We start from the raw sequence: 16207 nt of genomic DNA, 5'->3' as shown, positions 1-16207 counted from the left end.
TGATTGGTCGCTATGACAGAGGCGTTCCAAAAGGAGTGTTCCTATTGGTCGAGGGTCTAGAGGCAAGGCATGGTGGTGGTCGAGCCGAGAATGACGGTGTCGGCGGCTGGAGCGGAGCCCAAGGAGATGGGACGGGTACAGTGCAGATACTGACCTCAATAATATCCCCAGGCAGCAGGTCTCCTCTGATCCTTGAAGCTAAGCAGGGTCAGCCCTGGTCCATACTTGGGTGGGAGCCCGCCAAGCAATATCAGGTGCTATAATATAAGGCTATATTTCTGAGGATGGGACTTGGCAGTATACCTTGCCTAAGAAAACCATATGGAATTCATGGGTTGGCATAATAAAGCAATGTACACATATGGTGCAAATAATAATAATAATATCTGAAATACTAATAATTGATTATCATTGTGTTGTCAAAGGCTTTCATGGCCGGGATCACTGGGTTGCTGTGAGCTTTCTGGGCTGAATGGCCATATTCCTGAAGCATTCTCTCCTGACGTTTCTCCCACATCTATAACACGCATCCTCAGAGGTTGTGAGGTCTGTTGGAAACTAAGTAAGTGAGTATATTGTCGAAGTTCTTTCATGGCCGGAATCACTGGGTTGTTGTAGGTTTTTTCGGGCTATATGGCCATGTTCTAGAGGCATTCTCTCCTGACGTTTCGCCTGCGTCTATGGCAAGCATCCTCAGAGGTAGTGAGGATGCTTGCCATACCTCTGAGGATGCTTGCCATAGATGCAGGCGAAACGTCAGGAGAGAATATAGCCCAAAAAAACCTACAACAACCCAGTAAATAAGTGAGGTTTATATATCTGTGGAATAATGTCTAGGGTGGAAGGACTCTTGTATAAATGTTGCAAATGGCCACCTGGATTACAACTGAATGGCCTTGCAACTTCAAAGCCTGGCTGCTTTCTGTCTGTGGGAATTCTTTGTTGGGAGGCCCTGATTGTTTCCTGCCTGGAATTCCCCTGCTTTTTGAGTGTTGTTCTTTATTTACTGTCCTGATTTTTGAATTTTTTAAAATACTGGTTTTGTTCATTTTCATGGTTTCCTCCTTTCTGTTGAAATTGTCCACATGCTTGTGGATTTCAATGGCTTTTCTGTATTGCCTGACATGGTAGTTGTTAGAGTGGTCCAGCATTTCTGTATTCTCAAATAATACTGGCTACCAGTATTTTAAAAAACCATCTGAAATCAAGACAGTAAATAAAGAGCAACACTGAAAAAGCAGGAGAATCCCAAGCAAGAATCTATCAGGGCCAGCTAACTCCTCCTAACAAAGGATTCTTCCAGGTAGCAACCCGCCTGGCTTTACAGCTGCAAGGCTATTCAATGCTAATCAAGATGGCCAATTGCAACATTCACATTTGCCTCCAATACACAAGAGTTCTTTCTCCCACCCTGGACATTCCACAGATATATAAATCCCTATTTTCCTAGTTTCCAACAGAACTCACAACCCCTGAGTTTGCCTGCCATAGATGTGGGTGAAACATCAGGAGAGAATGCTTCTGAAACACAGCCATACATCCCTGAAAACTCTCAGCAGCCCAGAAATACCAGCCATGAAAACCTGTGACAACACATTTCCTGTATTTATTTATTTATGAAGTGATTAAAATGTTTTAATAATAGTATTGATGCACTGATGATAATTTTAGCTATCTTGAGGCACCATTTTCTGAAACAGAAATCCTGAAAGCATCTTGTAACAACTACATTATTATTATTATTATTATTATTATTATTATTATTTCTTACCCACCTCTCCTCTTGGCTCGAGGCAGGTTACAGAAAAAAAGAAAGAAAAATAAGCAATAGAATCAGAACATCTATAATCTAAAATTACAGTATATCACAAATAATATTCGCTCCCATGGAAACCATAATAAGCAACTTTATTTAAAAGTTATTCTTCCTAAGTTTTAGGGTTTAATTTGCAAGTAGCCCCCTGGTGGCGCAGCGTGTTAAACCGCTGAGCTGATGAACTTGCTAACCAAAAAGTTGACGATTCGAATCTGGGGAGCGGGGTGAGCTTCCACTGTTAGTCCAGCTCCTGCCAACCTAACAGTTTGGAAGCATTCAAATGTGAGTAGATTGATAGGTACTGCTTTGCTGGGAAGGTAACAGCGCTCGATGCGATCATGCTGGCCACATGATCTTGGAGGTGTCTAAGGACAAGGCCAGCTCTTCGACTTAGAAATTGAGATTAGCACCACCCCCCTCCCCTAGAGTTGGACACAACTAGACTTAATGTCAGGGGACACCTTTACCTTTACCTTGCAAGTAGCTGTGCACGAACAGAAATTACAGAAATTTCATCAGATTGACTTGTTGAAAAATTAAGCTCATGATCAATGTTGAATCATTTGGCAGAGAAAGTGGTGTATATGAAATCAATGTTTCTTTTTTTACACAGAGATAAAAGTGAGGTATGAACAAACATATATACTGGTAAATAATAATAATAATAATAATAATAATAATAATAATGTTATGATGATGATTTTTGAAATGCTTTTTTGTGTTCAATGTCTTCCTCTTGTTTTCTCATTGGCCCAGGTTTTTCCGATGGAAGGACAATCAGATTCCGGATCGGACATGGAGCAGGCCGGCCATGCCAATCTACCCAACAGAAGGGAGCTGCTGGATTTTCTCCTGTCAGATGAAGCTGGTTCCTCGCATTCTGACAGGGGCTTTTATGACTCGCTTCAGATCCTGAAAGAAAAAAACAGACAGTATTTGCTAGAGTTAGGTCATATGTACCACCAAAGACTGACAAACATCCTCAAACCATCCAAGGAAGAGAAGGAATTGGAAGACTTTTTCCAAGACAATGGAAGACTGATGTTGTCAACAAAGTACCATGAAGCTTTCAGGTAAAATGTATCACAGTGCCTTATTTTTTTTTCCATAGTATTAACAGGTTGTATTGGAGAGATTTCTCCTTGATCTATCTATAGCAGGCATGGGCAAACTTGGGCCCTCCAGATGTTTTGGACTTTAACTCCCACAATTCCTAACAGCTGGTAGGAAGGAAGGAACCGCTGTTAACCGCTGTGAGTCGCCTAAGGGCTGAGAACAGCGGTATACAAATGAAGTAAATAAATAAATAAATAATAAATAAGGAAGGAAGGAAGGGGAGAAATACAGAATGGAGATGGAAAAAAAGAAGAGAAGGGAAGGAAATCTCTGAGGGATTTTTTGCTAGTTTTTTGCTATACACTTGAGTGCTGTTGTTAGACCACACTTTCATACTAAGGAAGACCATCCAGCCAATAAAAGTAATGCAATAGGCTTGAAACTCTTCCTTACCATGCAAGCTAAAAATGTACAAAATTATTTCATTTCTTCAGAGTAAGACATTCTCAAGTACAATCTTTCTCTTTACCTTTGTGCCCTTTGTACCTTATCCTCAGGTCTGGGAACATAAGAAGGGTCAAGTCTTTGACTGACCTCACATTAAATAACTCAGATGATGTGCACAATCATTATTCGCCTTCACAGCCTTTTTCAAAATCAAAGAGTGCCTCAGATGCTTGGGTCCCTTCTATCACGATCCCTCAACCCTTCAAAATGACATTGCGAGAAGCTCGCGAAAAGTCTCTAATGTTAAAATCACACGCGTTGCTTGAACTTGAGACAACTGAACAGAAAAGACAAAGCCAAGAAGAGGCAGAGTGCCAGAAGCAGTTCAGGGCCCAACCTGTCCCTGCGCACGTCTATTTGCCCCTCTACCAGGAAATCATGGAAAAGAATGAAATCCGTAGACAGGTGGAAACGCAGAAGAGAAGGGAACTGCTCCTTTCGATGCAAAAACCCTTCAGCTTTGAGGAAAAAGAAAAAAAGAGGAAGGAGGCCATCCGGCAAAAGGTTCTGGACATCATGGGTCCTGCTAAAAAAATAGCACCAAAAATCAAGAAGAGGATCCCCAAGTCCACTTTTGAACCAGTGTTTGGGGATAAACTCAAAGGTAAAAAAGGTTGAGTGAGTATTCCAGAGAAAGAGTCATGTCATATTATGGCAGCTATTAATATGTATTCTTCCTCTGTGAAGAAGTTCACTTTTGCTGGGAAAGATGTCCCTGGGGGTTTTGCAATTTGACTGGGACTTCCAGTGTGGGTGATTAAGGCTTGGTGGCCAGAAATTCTTCGTCCTCAGTAGGGAAAAGTAGATAAAATTTAATGATTTCTTTAAAAGATTTTGTCAAGCTTCTACAGATTTTCCCTGTAGATCAGGCATGGGTAAACTTCGGCCCTCCAGGTGTTTTGGACTTCAACTCCCATCATTCCTAACAGCTGGTAGGCTGTTAGGAATTGTGGGAGTTTAAATCCAGAAAATTTGGAGGGGCCAATTTTGCCCATGCCTGCTGTAGACCCTTGTTATTTTCTGCCTGTGAGGTCACCGTTTCTGGTGCCAGTAAGCCTACCATCTTTAAGGATGGAGTTTATCTACAGGTGCATCTACAATGTTGAATTAATGCAGTTTGAAAGTACTTTCACTGCCCTGCGTCAATGCTGTGGAATTCTGCAGTTTGTAGTTTGATGAGGTACCACCACTCTTTATCAGAGAAACTAAAAACTTTTTGAAACTACAGCTCCCACGTTTCCATAGCATTGAGCCATGAAAGGCCTCATCATCTACACTGCCCTATAATGCAGTCTGAAACTACATTGTAAGGTCAGTGTAAAATCATATAATGCGGTTTAACTGTATTGAACTATATTATATGACTCTATACTGGCCATATAATGCAATTTTAAGTGCTTTATATGGCAGTGTAGATGGAGCCATAATTAAAGTGGTGTGAAACCCCATTAATTCTATAGTGTAGATGCACCCTCAAACTTGAGATAATTTAAAGGCATGGCTAGAATGTACAGTTCCTGAACTCATACAGGAAATCAATGAGAATTACTAAATTGTTCTAAATAATAATATATATATTCTTATTTATTTATTTATTTATTTGCTTTTCTTTTATACCGCATATACGGCGACTCTATGCGGTTCTATATTCTATATAGTTTTGCACCTGGTATTTCAAATTACATGATTCTAGGCATTCTGAATTTTCAGATTTTCTTGTCTTCACAATCACCCGTAAAATTGCATGATTATTATTATTTAGGAAGTAAACATTTATATTGTCCGTTGGAGAATCTGAGCTGTTAGGCTCAAAAAGTAACCCTCAGTTGGGGTGTGGTGAACTAGAATAGGCTTCTATTCTTCTGGATGGCTTAGGATTGCAGAGTCAGAACTTTAGGTTCAAAAATATTTATTGAAGTATTGGAGCTAACTAGCTTACTATCTTCTAAAGGAGGGAAGAGGTTAAAAAAAAAGTCCATGCAGCTACATTTTCCCTAGAGAGAGGCAAAATGTGCATCCTCATAGGTAGAAAGAAAAGCAGAACACTGAAAGTGGTGGAGACCACATGGTCAACCCAGGGCAGTTACAAACATAAAAGGAAGTTTCCTCACAGAATTCCATTACTACATTATCTAAGGTGGCTAGCAGTGAAGAGGAAATACAAAGCCCTTTTGGGAAAACATGCATAGAATGTGGGTAAAGGAATCCTTCAGCTTAGCCTTATCTCTAACCTAGCTACTCATTGAGGACTGGAAACTTGTGCAGTCCAGGCATGAAATCCAACATTGTCCTATTAATATTTCAAGACCTCTGGTGTTCCAGTTTTTTTTACTGCAACATCAGACAGATTTGTATACCTTCTTCCGATGCTGAATGTTCACTGCTTTTGCTTTTAATCCTCAGAAACTGAACTTTTAAGAAAAATCCGTATTCAGATGAGATCTAAGGATTTACTGGAAACCTCCTGGGCACCTATTGAGCTGGACAACAGACGGAGAAAGAAAGGATCCCAAACTGCCACCAAGAACAGGGAAGAAAAGCTTAGCTTTCTACAGGAAAACTTCAGTTTTAAACCACGAATTAACAAATCAGTGCCTGACTTTGAAGGACTTTACTGGGCTTTCCAACGAGATGCGCAAAGCAAACGAGAAATGAAGGAAGCAACTCATAATAAACCATTCCAACTGAGAACTTCTAATCTCCGTTGCAAACATCGGGAGATGATGGTAAAAGGAATAGTTTTAACCTACTCCTTTAGCCTACTTCATGTTTACATTGCAGTGTTAGTCCTTACTAGGGAGAAAATTGTTGTGGAACAAGAAAAACATGCAGTGCCACTGCTTTAAAATATAATTGCTTTCTATTCGGGGGGGGGGGGGGAAATAAAATGTTGTGGAACAAGACGAACAAGCAATGGACTTATATTAAAATATAATTCCTTTCTATTGGAATAATTTTTAAAAAATGAAGGAGATAAGGGACATACAGTGGGTCCTCCACATTTGTTGAAGTTAGGGACACAGGACCCCCCACAAAAAGGGAAAAACACACACACACACAAATATATTTTTTTAATCTGAGCACCTCTCGTAGAACCTGTAAGTCTTACAGCATAACTCTATGGTCAACTTCTGCTGAAAGTTGACAACGGAATTGTGTTGGAAGATCTAGAGATTCCTAACAGTAAATGTAAAGGTTTTCCCTGACATTAAGTCTAATCATGTCTGACTGGGGTGTGGTGCTAATTTCCATTTCTAAGCTGAACAGTCAGTGTTGTCCATAGACACCTCCAAGGTCATGTGGCTGGCATGACTGCATGGAGTACTGCTACCTTCCTGCCGGAGAGGAGCGGTACCTATTGATCGACTCACATTTGCATGTTTTCAAACTGCTAGGTTGGCAGAAGCTGGGGCTAACAGTGGGAGTTCACCCTGCTCCCTGAGTTCAAACCACCAACCTTTTGGTCAGCATGTTCCGCAGCTCATTGGTTTAACCCGTTGCACCACCGGGAGCTCCAGAGGTTCCTAGAGAGAACATATTAATCAGATCCATGGATAATCAAATCTGCAAATGTGGAGAGCCAATTGTACTTTCACTAATGATAGAAAATACTAACATTGGGATAAAGAGGAGGTAGAGGAGATGGCATTTCATAAGCTTTACCAGATCAACATTGGCAGGGAGAAAAGGTGGAAAGGGTCTCCACTTTCGAATGTTTTCCTTCCACTGCCTCCAGTGAAATATATTTGCCAGGACTTTGAGAACTTCCTCTTTGAGAGTATAGCTCATTGAATCCCTTAGCTCAGTGGTTCTCAACCTGTGGATGTTTTGGCCTTCAACTGGTAAACTGGCTGGGATTTCCGGGAGTTGTAGACCAAAACTCCTGAGCACCCATTGGTTGAGAATCACTGTGTTCACTAAAATAACTAGCCACTGGAGGCTTTAGTTGGGTTAGCAAAAGCAGCCGGAAAAACTGCTTTGCTAGCCAAACTGTATATGTCTTAATCAGTGTCCAGTGCATGGGGTTACGCACACATGCACATACATGAGGAAGTGAACATACAGCTAAATACATATAAAAGGCTTTTAAAATCTGTACAAAATATTCTTGCTTTCAGGAAGTACCTCAGCCTTCCAAGGCACCGTTACAAAGAAGCCGTTCTTTGACTTGTCTTTCCTCCCTTTCCTCCAATACACTTCCAGTGTATATAACGGATGCCGCGAGAAAGAGGAAATCTGCTATTAAGTGAGCAATAATATCTGTGATTATCTCTTTCATTCATTGTGGGTGATAAATGTGTTCAGGTCATGTTAACTGAGCTTATTTTTATATAAAAAACAAACTATTCTAGGTAACAAGCCTACTATTCAGATAATGTGGAAAAGCGATTAGAAATATGACCAGGAGGAAAGATCCTGGTCAATTTTCTATAGACTTTCTTGCCTTTCTGCAGCTCCAGGTCATCATATGAAATAGGCTGTTACTTAAGTCATATGAAGGTGCCATCAGCTACATTTCTTTTTCTAGCAGAGGACTAGTACAGCTTTACATTGTTCACATTGTTTTGTCTGGAAAATTTGACTGGCTCGTCTTGGATTTCTGGTTTTGGATTATTTTATTTTGATGTACTAATGTTCTGCTTGTTGGGCGAGTGGGCATATTAACAAAAGACCCTCCTCATAAATGCACTGCAGAGTAACTTATTAGTAGCAGCGTGACCGAGCACCAGTAGCCAAAAGTGATAAAAGGAAAAAAACACACAGACCAATGTTATCTCTTCCATAGGAGGCTTTTCTTTATAGTAATATAATATGGTTGCACTATTTACAAGAACAAGGTTTCCATAACACGAACAAATTTCTTTACACTTCCTTCTTTACTTCCAGGCTGGGCTTCTTTCTCATGCAGTTAAACAGCTCTGCTCTCATAGAGCCCCTTCTCACACCAAAGTTACTCTGGAGCTTCACACAGTAGCTTTTTACACACAGCAGACTTCCCACTGAAGCTTCACACATGATGGCCTTCAACCTGGGGCTTCCTCTCACCGAAGCTTCTCACACTAGGCCTTCTCAGACTGAGGCCTAGTCTTAATGAGGCCTATTTTATGTATTTTATTTATTTACGGTATTTAGATTCCGCCGTTCTCACCCTGAAGGTGACTTGGGTACACATAGTCGGTAAACATTCAATGCCATTTATACACTGACAAGACAGACAACTGTACATAGATAGAGGTATATATAGGCTTTTCCCATCTTCAGCATCTTGGAGGCTTGTGCTCGGTTTCAGCCATGGGAGGTGTAGGTGTGTGTGTGTGTGTGCTAATGCTCCATTTTCCTGCTGAAGAGTTTTGTTTGTAAACTTCCTCTTTGATTGAATTAGCGGCATTTTTCTGGCATTTTGTTATGGGTGCCTTAAATACCTCCCCGCTTTTAAGCAGCACCCATTTATCCACCCACATTCTTGCTACTTCACACTGAGGCCTACTAACACTGAGGCATTCTCATACTGAGGCAAACTAAAACCAGAGGCTTTTCATACTGAGGCTTTCTCATACTGAGGCTTCACCCATACTGAGGGCAACTAACACTGAGGCGTACTAAGCTACAGGCACGCCTACTTATATTGAACTTCAGCTTTCGCTGAGTCATTGCATCCATTTAACCCTTTCAGTGTTTGACTCACTTTTTTGTAATTAAAAATACCTAGTTAATTTTTAATATTTCTGACACTGCTTACCGTGTCCTTCTCAACAGACTCCTCCAAGAGGATAAAAAATACAAGGAGAATGAAGGCGTTCGCTGGGCCGAGCTGCAGAGGAAGAAATGCCAAGCTATGCATAAGACTGTGAATTCCCGAGCAAAAGCCATGGATCCCCATAAAAGCTTGGAGGAGACGTACAACGAAAAGCTGAAACAGAACTGGTCAGTATTCAGATTGGTTAGGTAATATATTACTGGAATTTAATAAAGGGTTACTAGGTAATGAACTTAATGAAATTAGAATAACTTTAGAACAGGATTAGGGAAAAGAGCATGAGCACAGTAGTATGCACCAGAGTTTTTGGCATACAATATAAGCATGTGATTCACGAAAACAAAGTTTGTATGTATGTACATTGAATCTTCAGGAAGCAAAGATGTCACTGTCTCAGCCACCTATGTGGACAATTTCAGATTTTCCAGTATTTTGGATTTCAGAATTCCAGAAAAGGATGCTCAAGCTGTATCAGCACTGCTATGTATTTTTAATGTGTAATTGCAAGTCTTCAGCTATTTTCTGTCAGTAAAAAAAACAAAACTCTTGTTACAGGCAGAATGACCAAAAAAGACTGAAAGAGTATCAAAAAGAACTAAATGAGATGAAGACGCGAGTGAAAAACCGTCCATATTTATTTGAACAGATCTCAAAGGTAACTAATTCTTGTATGAGTGAAAAAAGAAGTGCTAACAAAAACCTGATGAGGGAATTAAGAGCAAAGGACTGTTTCAGTTACAAATTAGCTATACTACACTCTGTAAGGCAGAAGTGGGAATCATGTTGTCTCTGTAATGTTTGACTGGCACTTCCTTCAACCCAAGACAGCATAGCTGCTTGGAGATGCTGTGGCACAATGGGTTAAACCCTTGTTTCAGCTGAACTGCTGACTTGAGGGATGGCGATTTGAATCTGCAAGATGGGGTGAACTCCCATCTGTCAGCTCCAACTTCCCATGTGAGGACATGAGAGAAGCCTCCCACAGGATGATAAAACATCCTGGCGTCCCCTGAGCCAACGCCTTTGCGGACAGCCAATTCTCTCACACCAGAAGCAACTTGCAGTTTCTCAAGTAGCTTCTGACACACATACACACACACAAAACATAGGTACTGTCAAGGAATGATGGAAGTTACAGTTCCACAACATCTGGATTGTTGCATCATTCCCATACCTAATGTAAAAGTAAACATGACCTTAATGTACAAGTAGCACAAAACAGTACATGATGCTTTCAATCTAGTCAAAAGTAGATGAGTTTCAATGACCATAATGACCATTGAAGCATTCCCTCAATTGAACAGTCTAAAGCAGGAGTCCTCAATCTTCTTAAGCAGAGGGCCAGGTCACAGTCCCTCAAACTGTTGGAGGGCTGGATTATAATTTGAAAAATGCATGAATGAATTCCTATGCACACTGCACATATCTAATTTGTAGTGCAAAAAACACTTTAAAACAATACAATAATTAAAATGAAGAATAATCTTAACAAATATAAACTTATTCGTATTTCAATGGGAAGTGTGGGCCTGCTTTTGGGTGATGAGATAGGATTGTTGTTGCTGTTGTTGTTGTTGTTGTTGTTGTTGTTGTGTGCTTTCAAGTCATTTCAGACTTAGATTGACCCTGAGCGAGGGCCGGGTAAATGACCTTGGAGGGCCGTATCTGGCCCCCGGGCCTTAGTTTGAGGACCCCTGGTCTAAAGCACATATTTCTACCAATATTAAGAGGAATACCCACCTGCCATCTTAGTGTAGAAAATAATTTGAATTATTCCCAAAGGGAAGAGGATCTGCTAAAATGTCTCACTTTTGATTCGGTAGCACGGTGCTCGGCAGGGAGCTCAGAGGCTCTTCCAAGAAACCTTGCAGCAGTTTGGGTTGGATGAAGAATTTGTAAGAAAAAAAGGGAGAGAAGCCACTGGCCCAGTAAGGAAGGAGACGTCTGCAACGAAAAGGTATATAAAGTGCATAGAATACATCTATGCTGAAAATAAAATCAGTTACATTTACACATATCCAGTTACACAGCTGGATATAGCGGAATTGATAATTGGCCATGGTAAGGAAATGTCCTATCACTTTAGAAAGCTCTGTAGGCATAGATGTAGGAACAGTTTTGAATGCATAGCAGCCCAAGACCCTAATTTCCCCCAGTATGGTTCCAGATTGATAGTTGCCCAGAACTAAAAATGGGGGGTTGAGATTGTAAAAAGCCCACCCTCAAAGACCTGCTGGGCCTGTAGTGAAGACTTAGGAAATGACAGTTTATCCACAATAGATTTTTTTCTTTGCCCTGACTTTAGGTTTAGTTTGTAGGCTGTGTACTGAAATTCTCCGCCTGGCCGTAAAATTCATTGGCTGATCTTAGTTGAGTCGTACTATCACCAGATGCGCTTGGAGAGTTTCGTTGGAAGACCATGATAAAATTGTGTGTGGGGGATCCTTACCAAATGGAGAGGAATTCAAAATATTGTCGAAGGCTTTCATGGCCAGAATCACTGGGTTGTTGTAGGTTTTTCTGGGCTATATGGCCATGTTCTGGAGGCAATTTTTCTCCTGACGTTTCGCCTGCATCTGTGGCAAGCATCCTCAGAGGAAAACCTACAACAACCCAGAATTCAAAATAGTCCCTAATTTCCCCCAGTATTGTTCCAGATCGACAGTAGCCTAGAGCTAAAAATGGGGGGTTGAGACTGTAAAAGGCCCACCCTCAAATGCTTGCTGAACCTGTATTCAAGACTTTGTAAATGGTGGTTTCTCCATGATAGAATTTTTCCTTGCCCTGACTTGGATCCTTACCAAATGGAGAGGAATTCAAAATAGTATTGCAACTATGACTATTTCTTCAGTATTGTTACTAGCAAGAGGCACATTACATTCTGAAAATATTTGAAATTACTGTTTTTTATCAACAGAATCCAGAAGTCCCAAAGGGATACAGAAGTTGATATCATAAAGGAACTGTCTCAAGAAGGACAGAGAAGATTGGAATTAGAGTAGGAATCTGTTAGGACACCCCATGTATCTCCAGCTTACTCTCCAATCAAATGTAATACATCCTTGACATTAAGGCAATACTTGCAGTATGAAAAAATGGAGCCAACTGAATATGTTGTTTATGTGTGATCATGCTATGTACCTAATTGGATCTGTTGCACTTTAGATAATTTAGCACCCCAATTGTGCTGACACAATCCCTAGCGTCCCTCCCTCTGCTTGCTGAATTGCCCACTGTACACCCATATTAATTGAAAGTCTTAATTTCTACGGTAGCGTAAAGGTTCCAATTCCCTGCATTGGGGCAGAATAGAGATGAGTTACTACAAGAGGAATAATCAAGTTTTTTCTTTGCAGGTATAAACATATGGATAATAGGTTGTTGTAGATTTTTCGGGCAATATGGCCATGTTCTAGAAGCATTCTCTCCTGACGTTTCACCTGCATCTAAGAAGGCATCCTCAGAGGTTGTGAGGTCTGACCTACAACAACCCAGTGATTCTGGCCAGGAAAGCCTTCGACAATATATGGATAATCTATATAAATAAAAATGTAATGTTTGTTTGTGGGATTAACATAACTCAAAAACCACTGAACGAATTGACGCCAAATTTGGACACAATACACTTATCTGGCCAACAAGTGACCATCACTTGTAAAAACACTAAAAAACACAGTAGAAACCAAAACGTAAAAAATACATTACAACGCATGTGCACAACCACATACACATGCACACATATAAGCAAACACATATACACACACATATACACATATATACACATACATAACACATTAACACACGTTGGGCCACAGCAACATGTGGCAGGGGACGGTTAGTAGTTTTATAAAATGTATGTATTCTCTCAGTGACTTGGTTGCACTATTTGCAGAAGAAGTGGCTAGGGCAGTGCTTCTTAAGCTATCTCATGTGGGATAACTAGTGATTTTTTTCTTCTAGTGTGCCAGGAACTGATACTATATGTGTCCATTGACTATCGTTATTTCTTTCTCACCTGGAATCTCTCCAAGGAGTGGCAGCTAATGGTTCCTGGACCAACACTGGACCAACACTGGTTCATGGAACACCATTTTAAGTAGGACTCAGAGGATTTACTCCCAATTTTTCTCCTCCCAGTCTCCTGCAAGGCTAATGAGAAGACATTTGCTGTAGCAACTGAGACGACTGCAATCCTAAATGCTATTCTAATTCTTGGTGGCTTTCTTAGAAGAAGGGATCTATTCAGCCAAGTGGTGTGTGTGTGTAGGACAACAGGCAAGTTAAAATGTGCCTTTATTGCCTGGAATCCTTTATTGCCTGGAATCCTATTGGTGTATTACATTTGTCATTGCATTTTTTCTATGGTTGCATACTAGCAGTGAGAGAAAGCAGACAAAATCTTTTGGCACCAAGCAACTTACTTTTCCAATGCCTTTCTGCTTTCATGCCCATTGCTTACACCAAACTTTTCCAAATACTTCCTATTGGTGACACTTTTTAGACATATATCGTTTTGCAACACAATAAATGAATTTTGCTAGTAAACCAGAGGTTCAACCAATTATTTATAAGATATATGAATATTTATGCAAATTGTAGTATATTTCAAAATATATCATTTATATGTTTCAAAATATATGATTTATTGACTCAGAGATTCATGCGACATATCTACTCACTGCAGCCAACACAGTAACAGGTTGCGACACACAGTTTGGAAAGTTCTGGTGAACATCAATGTCGTACACCAAAAGAATTTTGGAGTCTGCTTTTCATTTTAGCCCAAGGAACAATTCTCAGACGAGGAATATATGACAGATCCTGGTATTCAATCCTTAGTAAATGAGTCTAAAACTATGAGCCAGCTTACTGCATCTGAGATATTTCAAAGACAATAGACTCAAGTATCTTTATTCGCCTTTTTTTTTTTCCATGTCAGGAGCAAATTGAGAAACTGAAAGTCGCTTCTGGTATTAGAGAATTGGCCGTCTGCAAGGACGTTGCCCAGGACACACCTGGATGTTTTACCATCCTTGTGGGAAGCTTCTCTCATGTTCTCGCATGGGGAGCTCGAACTAACAGAGGGAGCTCATCCATGTTCTCCCCAGTTTCGAACCTCCAACTTGTTGGTCTTCAGTACTACCAATACAAGTGTTTAACCCATTGTGCCACCGGAGTCTCCTATTCACCTAATGATTCCTATTGAAAGATACTGCCATCAAGCTCTTATCCAGTCTATATCAATAGCTCATCTGTTTTGATTTTGCAGAGAAGTCTGTGTAAGCCTGTAGACACACCTAATAGACACACCCTAGAGTTTGATGTTTCCTGTTTGTTTCAGACAATCCCCCCAAATAATATAAACCTAAAAAAACTTGAGATCTGAAATTATGCTCAGATTTAATGCCCCTAAACCATCACTGTTCTATCTAGTAATTCTGTCCCTTCAGTTAAGAGCCACTTCACATACCACACTGCAGCAAATGCATGTTTGCTACTACATATACACTATCAATGCTAAATCTAGTCATACCACATTTTGTATACTGACATTACCTTAATATGTATGAAATTTTAAATCCAGCTGCCGTGCTTTTCTAAAAATATTTCTGAGAAATTTGAAAATTATTACCACTAATGCCAGGAATTATTTATGTTTGAAAAGAAAGGAAGCAATACTGTATGTATGTATTTAAAAAATTCCAAAATCCAAAAAGCGGTAATACAATTAGCCCTCTATATTTGTGGGTTTGATTATATATTTATTTGATTAAAACATTCTCTTTAGGAATTTCTAGGTCCTCCAGTGCAATTGTGTACTCCACTTCCAGCAGAGGTTGACCATAGAGCTGTGGTGGAAGATCTTAAAATTTCAAGAGGTGTTCTTTCAAATAAAGCAAAATGGCAATTTTTTTAAAAAAAATCATATTCATTGATATATAAGACAACGAATAGAATAGCTTTTTTATTTGCCAATTTTCACTTTTACAGTTGTTTTGTACCCCTAATTCCAATAAATGTGGAGACCTATCTCTAATGTGTATGCATATGCCTTCCAGTCACCTGTCTCATGAATTTCATAGGGTTTTTTTATGCAGGGAATGATTGAGGTGGTTTTGCCACTTTCTTCCTCTTAAATCTTATCTACAGCATTTAAAATTCATTGGCGATCTCCCATCTTCCTTAGTTTCCAAGGTCAGGCAGAAACTGGTGCCTTTCAGGTATTTAGGTGCAGGTAAGGACCACACAAAGTGGCACAAGAATAATGACACTCTCCATATTTCTAGAGAATGAGTCATTATTTGCTTCTATATGACAACAACCTTATCTTTGCTTCTAAATGACAACAACCTTAGCACCCAGTAGAGTTTAACCCTTTAAAGTCTGTCATCTTATCAATTTTGCCTGACAATAGTATCTGAGAAGTCACAACATGGCATTTGGATAGTCCTGTAGTCCAAATGTAGTACTTAGGACCTGGTTCTAGTCTCATTTCTGAGATTCAACTGATATTCTTCTACTGTTATACTAGAACATGACTTTTAAAACTGACTAACCATAGCTTTCTGTCACAGCTGAGAAGCTATGGTTAATGCTCTCTAAGCAAGCCAGAATATTAAGTCATGATTTAAACTCAGCATCAATATTTTCATTTGTTTACAACCTATTAATATTTTTTTTCCAATTTCAGAGCAAGCCTTCTTGGCTTGTTTACACAAAGCAGGAGGAAGATGATTGTAAACAACTCTTAAACAGAGATGTGGTTTTGTGAGTAAGATATGTGTCCAAAACAATTCTGCCCTAAAAGCAAGAAATCAAAGTTAGAGAGTTGGGTAGGGACCCTGGGAGATCAGGGTTCAAATTCCCAGTTGGCCATGGAAGTCCATTGGATGATCTTGGGCAAGTCACACTCTCTCAGCCTCAGAGAAAGGTAGCAGAAAACCCCTCTGAACAAATCTTCCCAAAGAAACTCCATAACAGATTCACTTTAGGGTCAACATAAGTCAGAAATGTCTTGAAGGCACATAGCAACAAACAACAAAAGACAATGGGTTGCTGTGAGCTTTCTG

The 16207-nt window shown here is 39.9% G+C and overlaps 1 protein-coding gene across 4 annotated transcripts; it reads left to right on the top strand.

Moving 5' to 3' along the window:
• The first annotated feature begins 55 nt into the window (after nt 1-55).
• On the top strand, nt 56-15178 carry FAM161B (FAM161 centrosomal protein B). Of its 4 annotated transcripts, XM_067462885.1 has the most exons (10): nt 57-135; nt 426-562; nt 2573-2889; nt 3430-3983; nt 5783-6105; nt 7498-7625; nt 9137-9304; nt 9693-9792; nt 10961-11094; nt 12055-15178. In XM_067462885.1, exons 3-10 carry the CDS (start codon nt 2582-2584, stop codon nt 12137-12139), a joined length of 1800 nt encoding a protein of 599 aa, XP_067318986.1. In that variant the 5' UTR covers nt 57-135; nt 426-562; nt 2573-2581; the 3' UTR covers nt 12140-15178. The 4 variants fall into 4 exon arrangements, with proteins under 4 accessions (XP_060614733.2, XP_060614726.2, XP_060614750.2 ...); XM_060758750.2 differs by lacking the exon at nt 426-562 and having other exon boundaries at nt 56-135; nt 13098-15178; XM_060758743.2 differs by lacking the exon at nt 426-562 and having other exon boundaries at nt 56-135.
• Nucleotides 15179-16207: the final 1029 nt, after the last annotated feature.

Source organism: Anolis sagrei, chromosome 1 (assembly GCF_037176765.1).
Source record: "Anolis sagrei isolate rAnoSag1 chromosome 1, rAnoSag1.mat, whole genome shotgun sequence".
Classification (NCBI taxonomy): Eukaryota; Metazoa; Chordata; class Lepidosauria; order Squamata; family Dactyloidae; genus Anolis; species Anolis sagrei.
The sequence above is the reverse complement of the archived record's forward strand: the minus strand, read 5'-3'. Positions and strand labels throughout refer to the sequence as shown.

Coding starts and splice junctions, on each gene's coding strand:
- FAM161B (XM_060758743.2), top strand. CDS start 70: ATGGTGGTGGTCGAGCCGAGAATGACGGTGTCGGCGGCTGGAGCGGAG. Junction 2,890..3,429: donor AAGTACCATGAAGCTTTCAG/GTAAAATGTATC, acceptor CCTTATCCTCAG/GTCTGGGAACATAAGAAGGG. Junction 9,793..10,960: donor TATTTGAACAGATCTCAAAG/GTAACTAATTCT, acceptor TTGATTCGGTAG/CACGGTGCTCGGCAGGGAGC.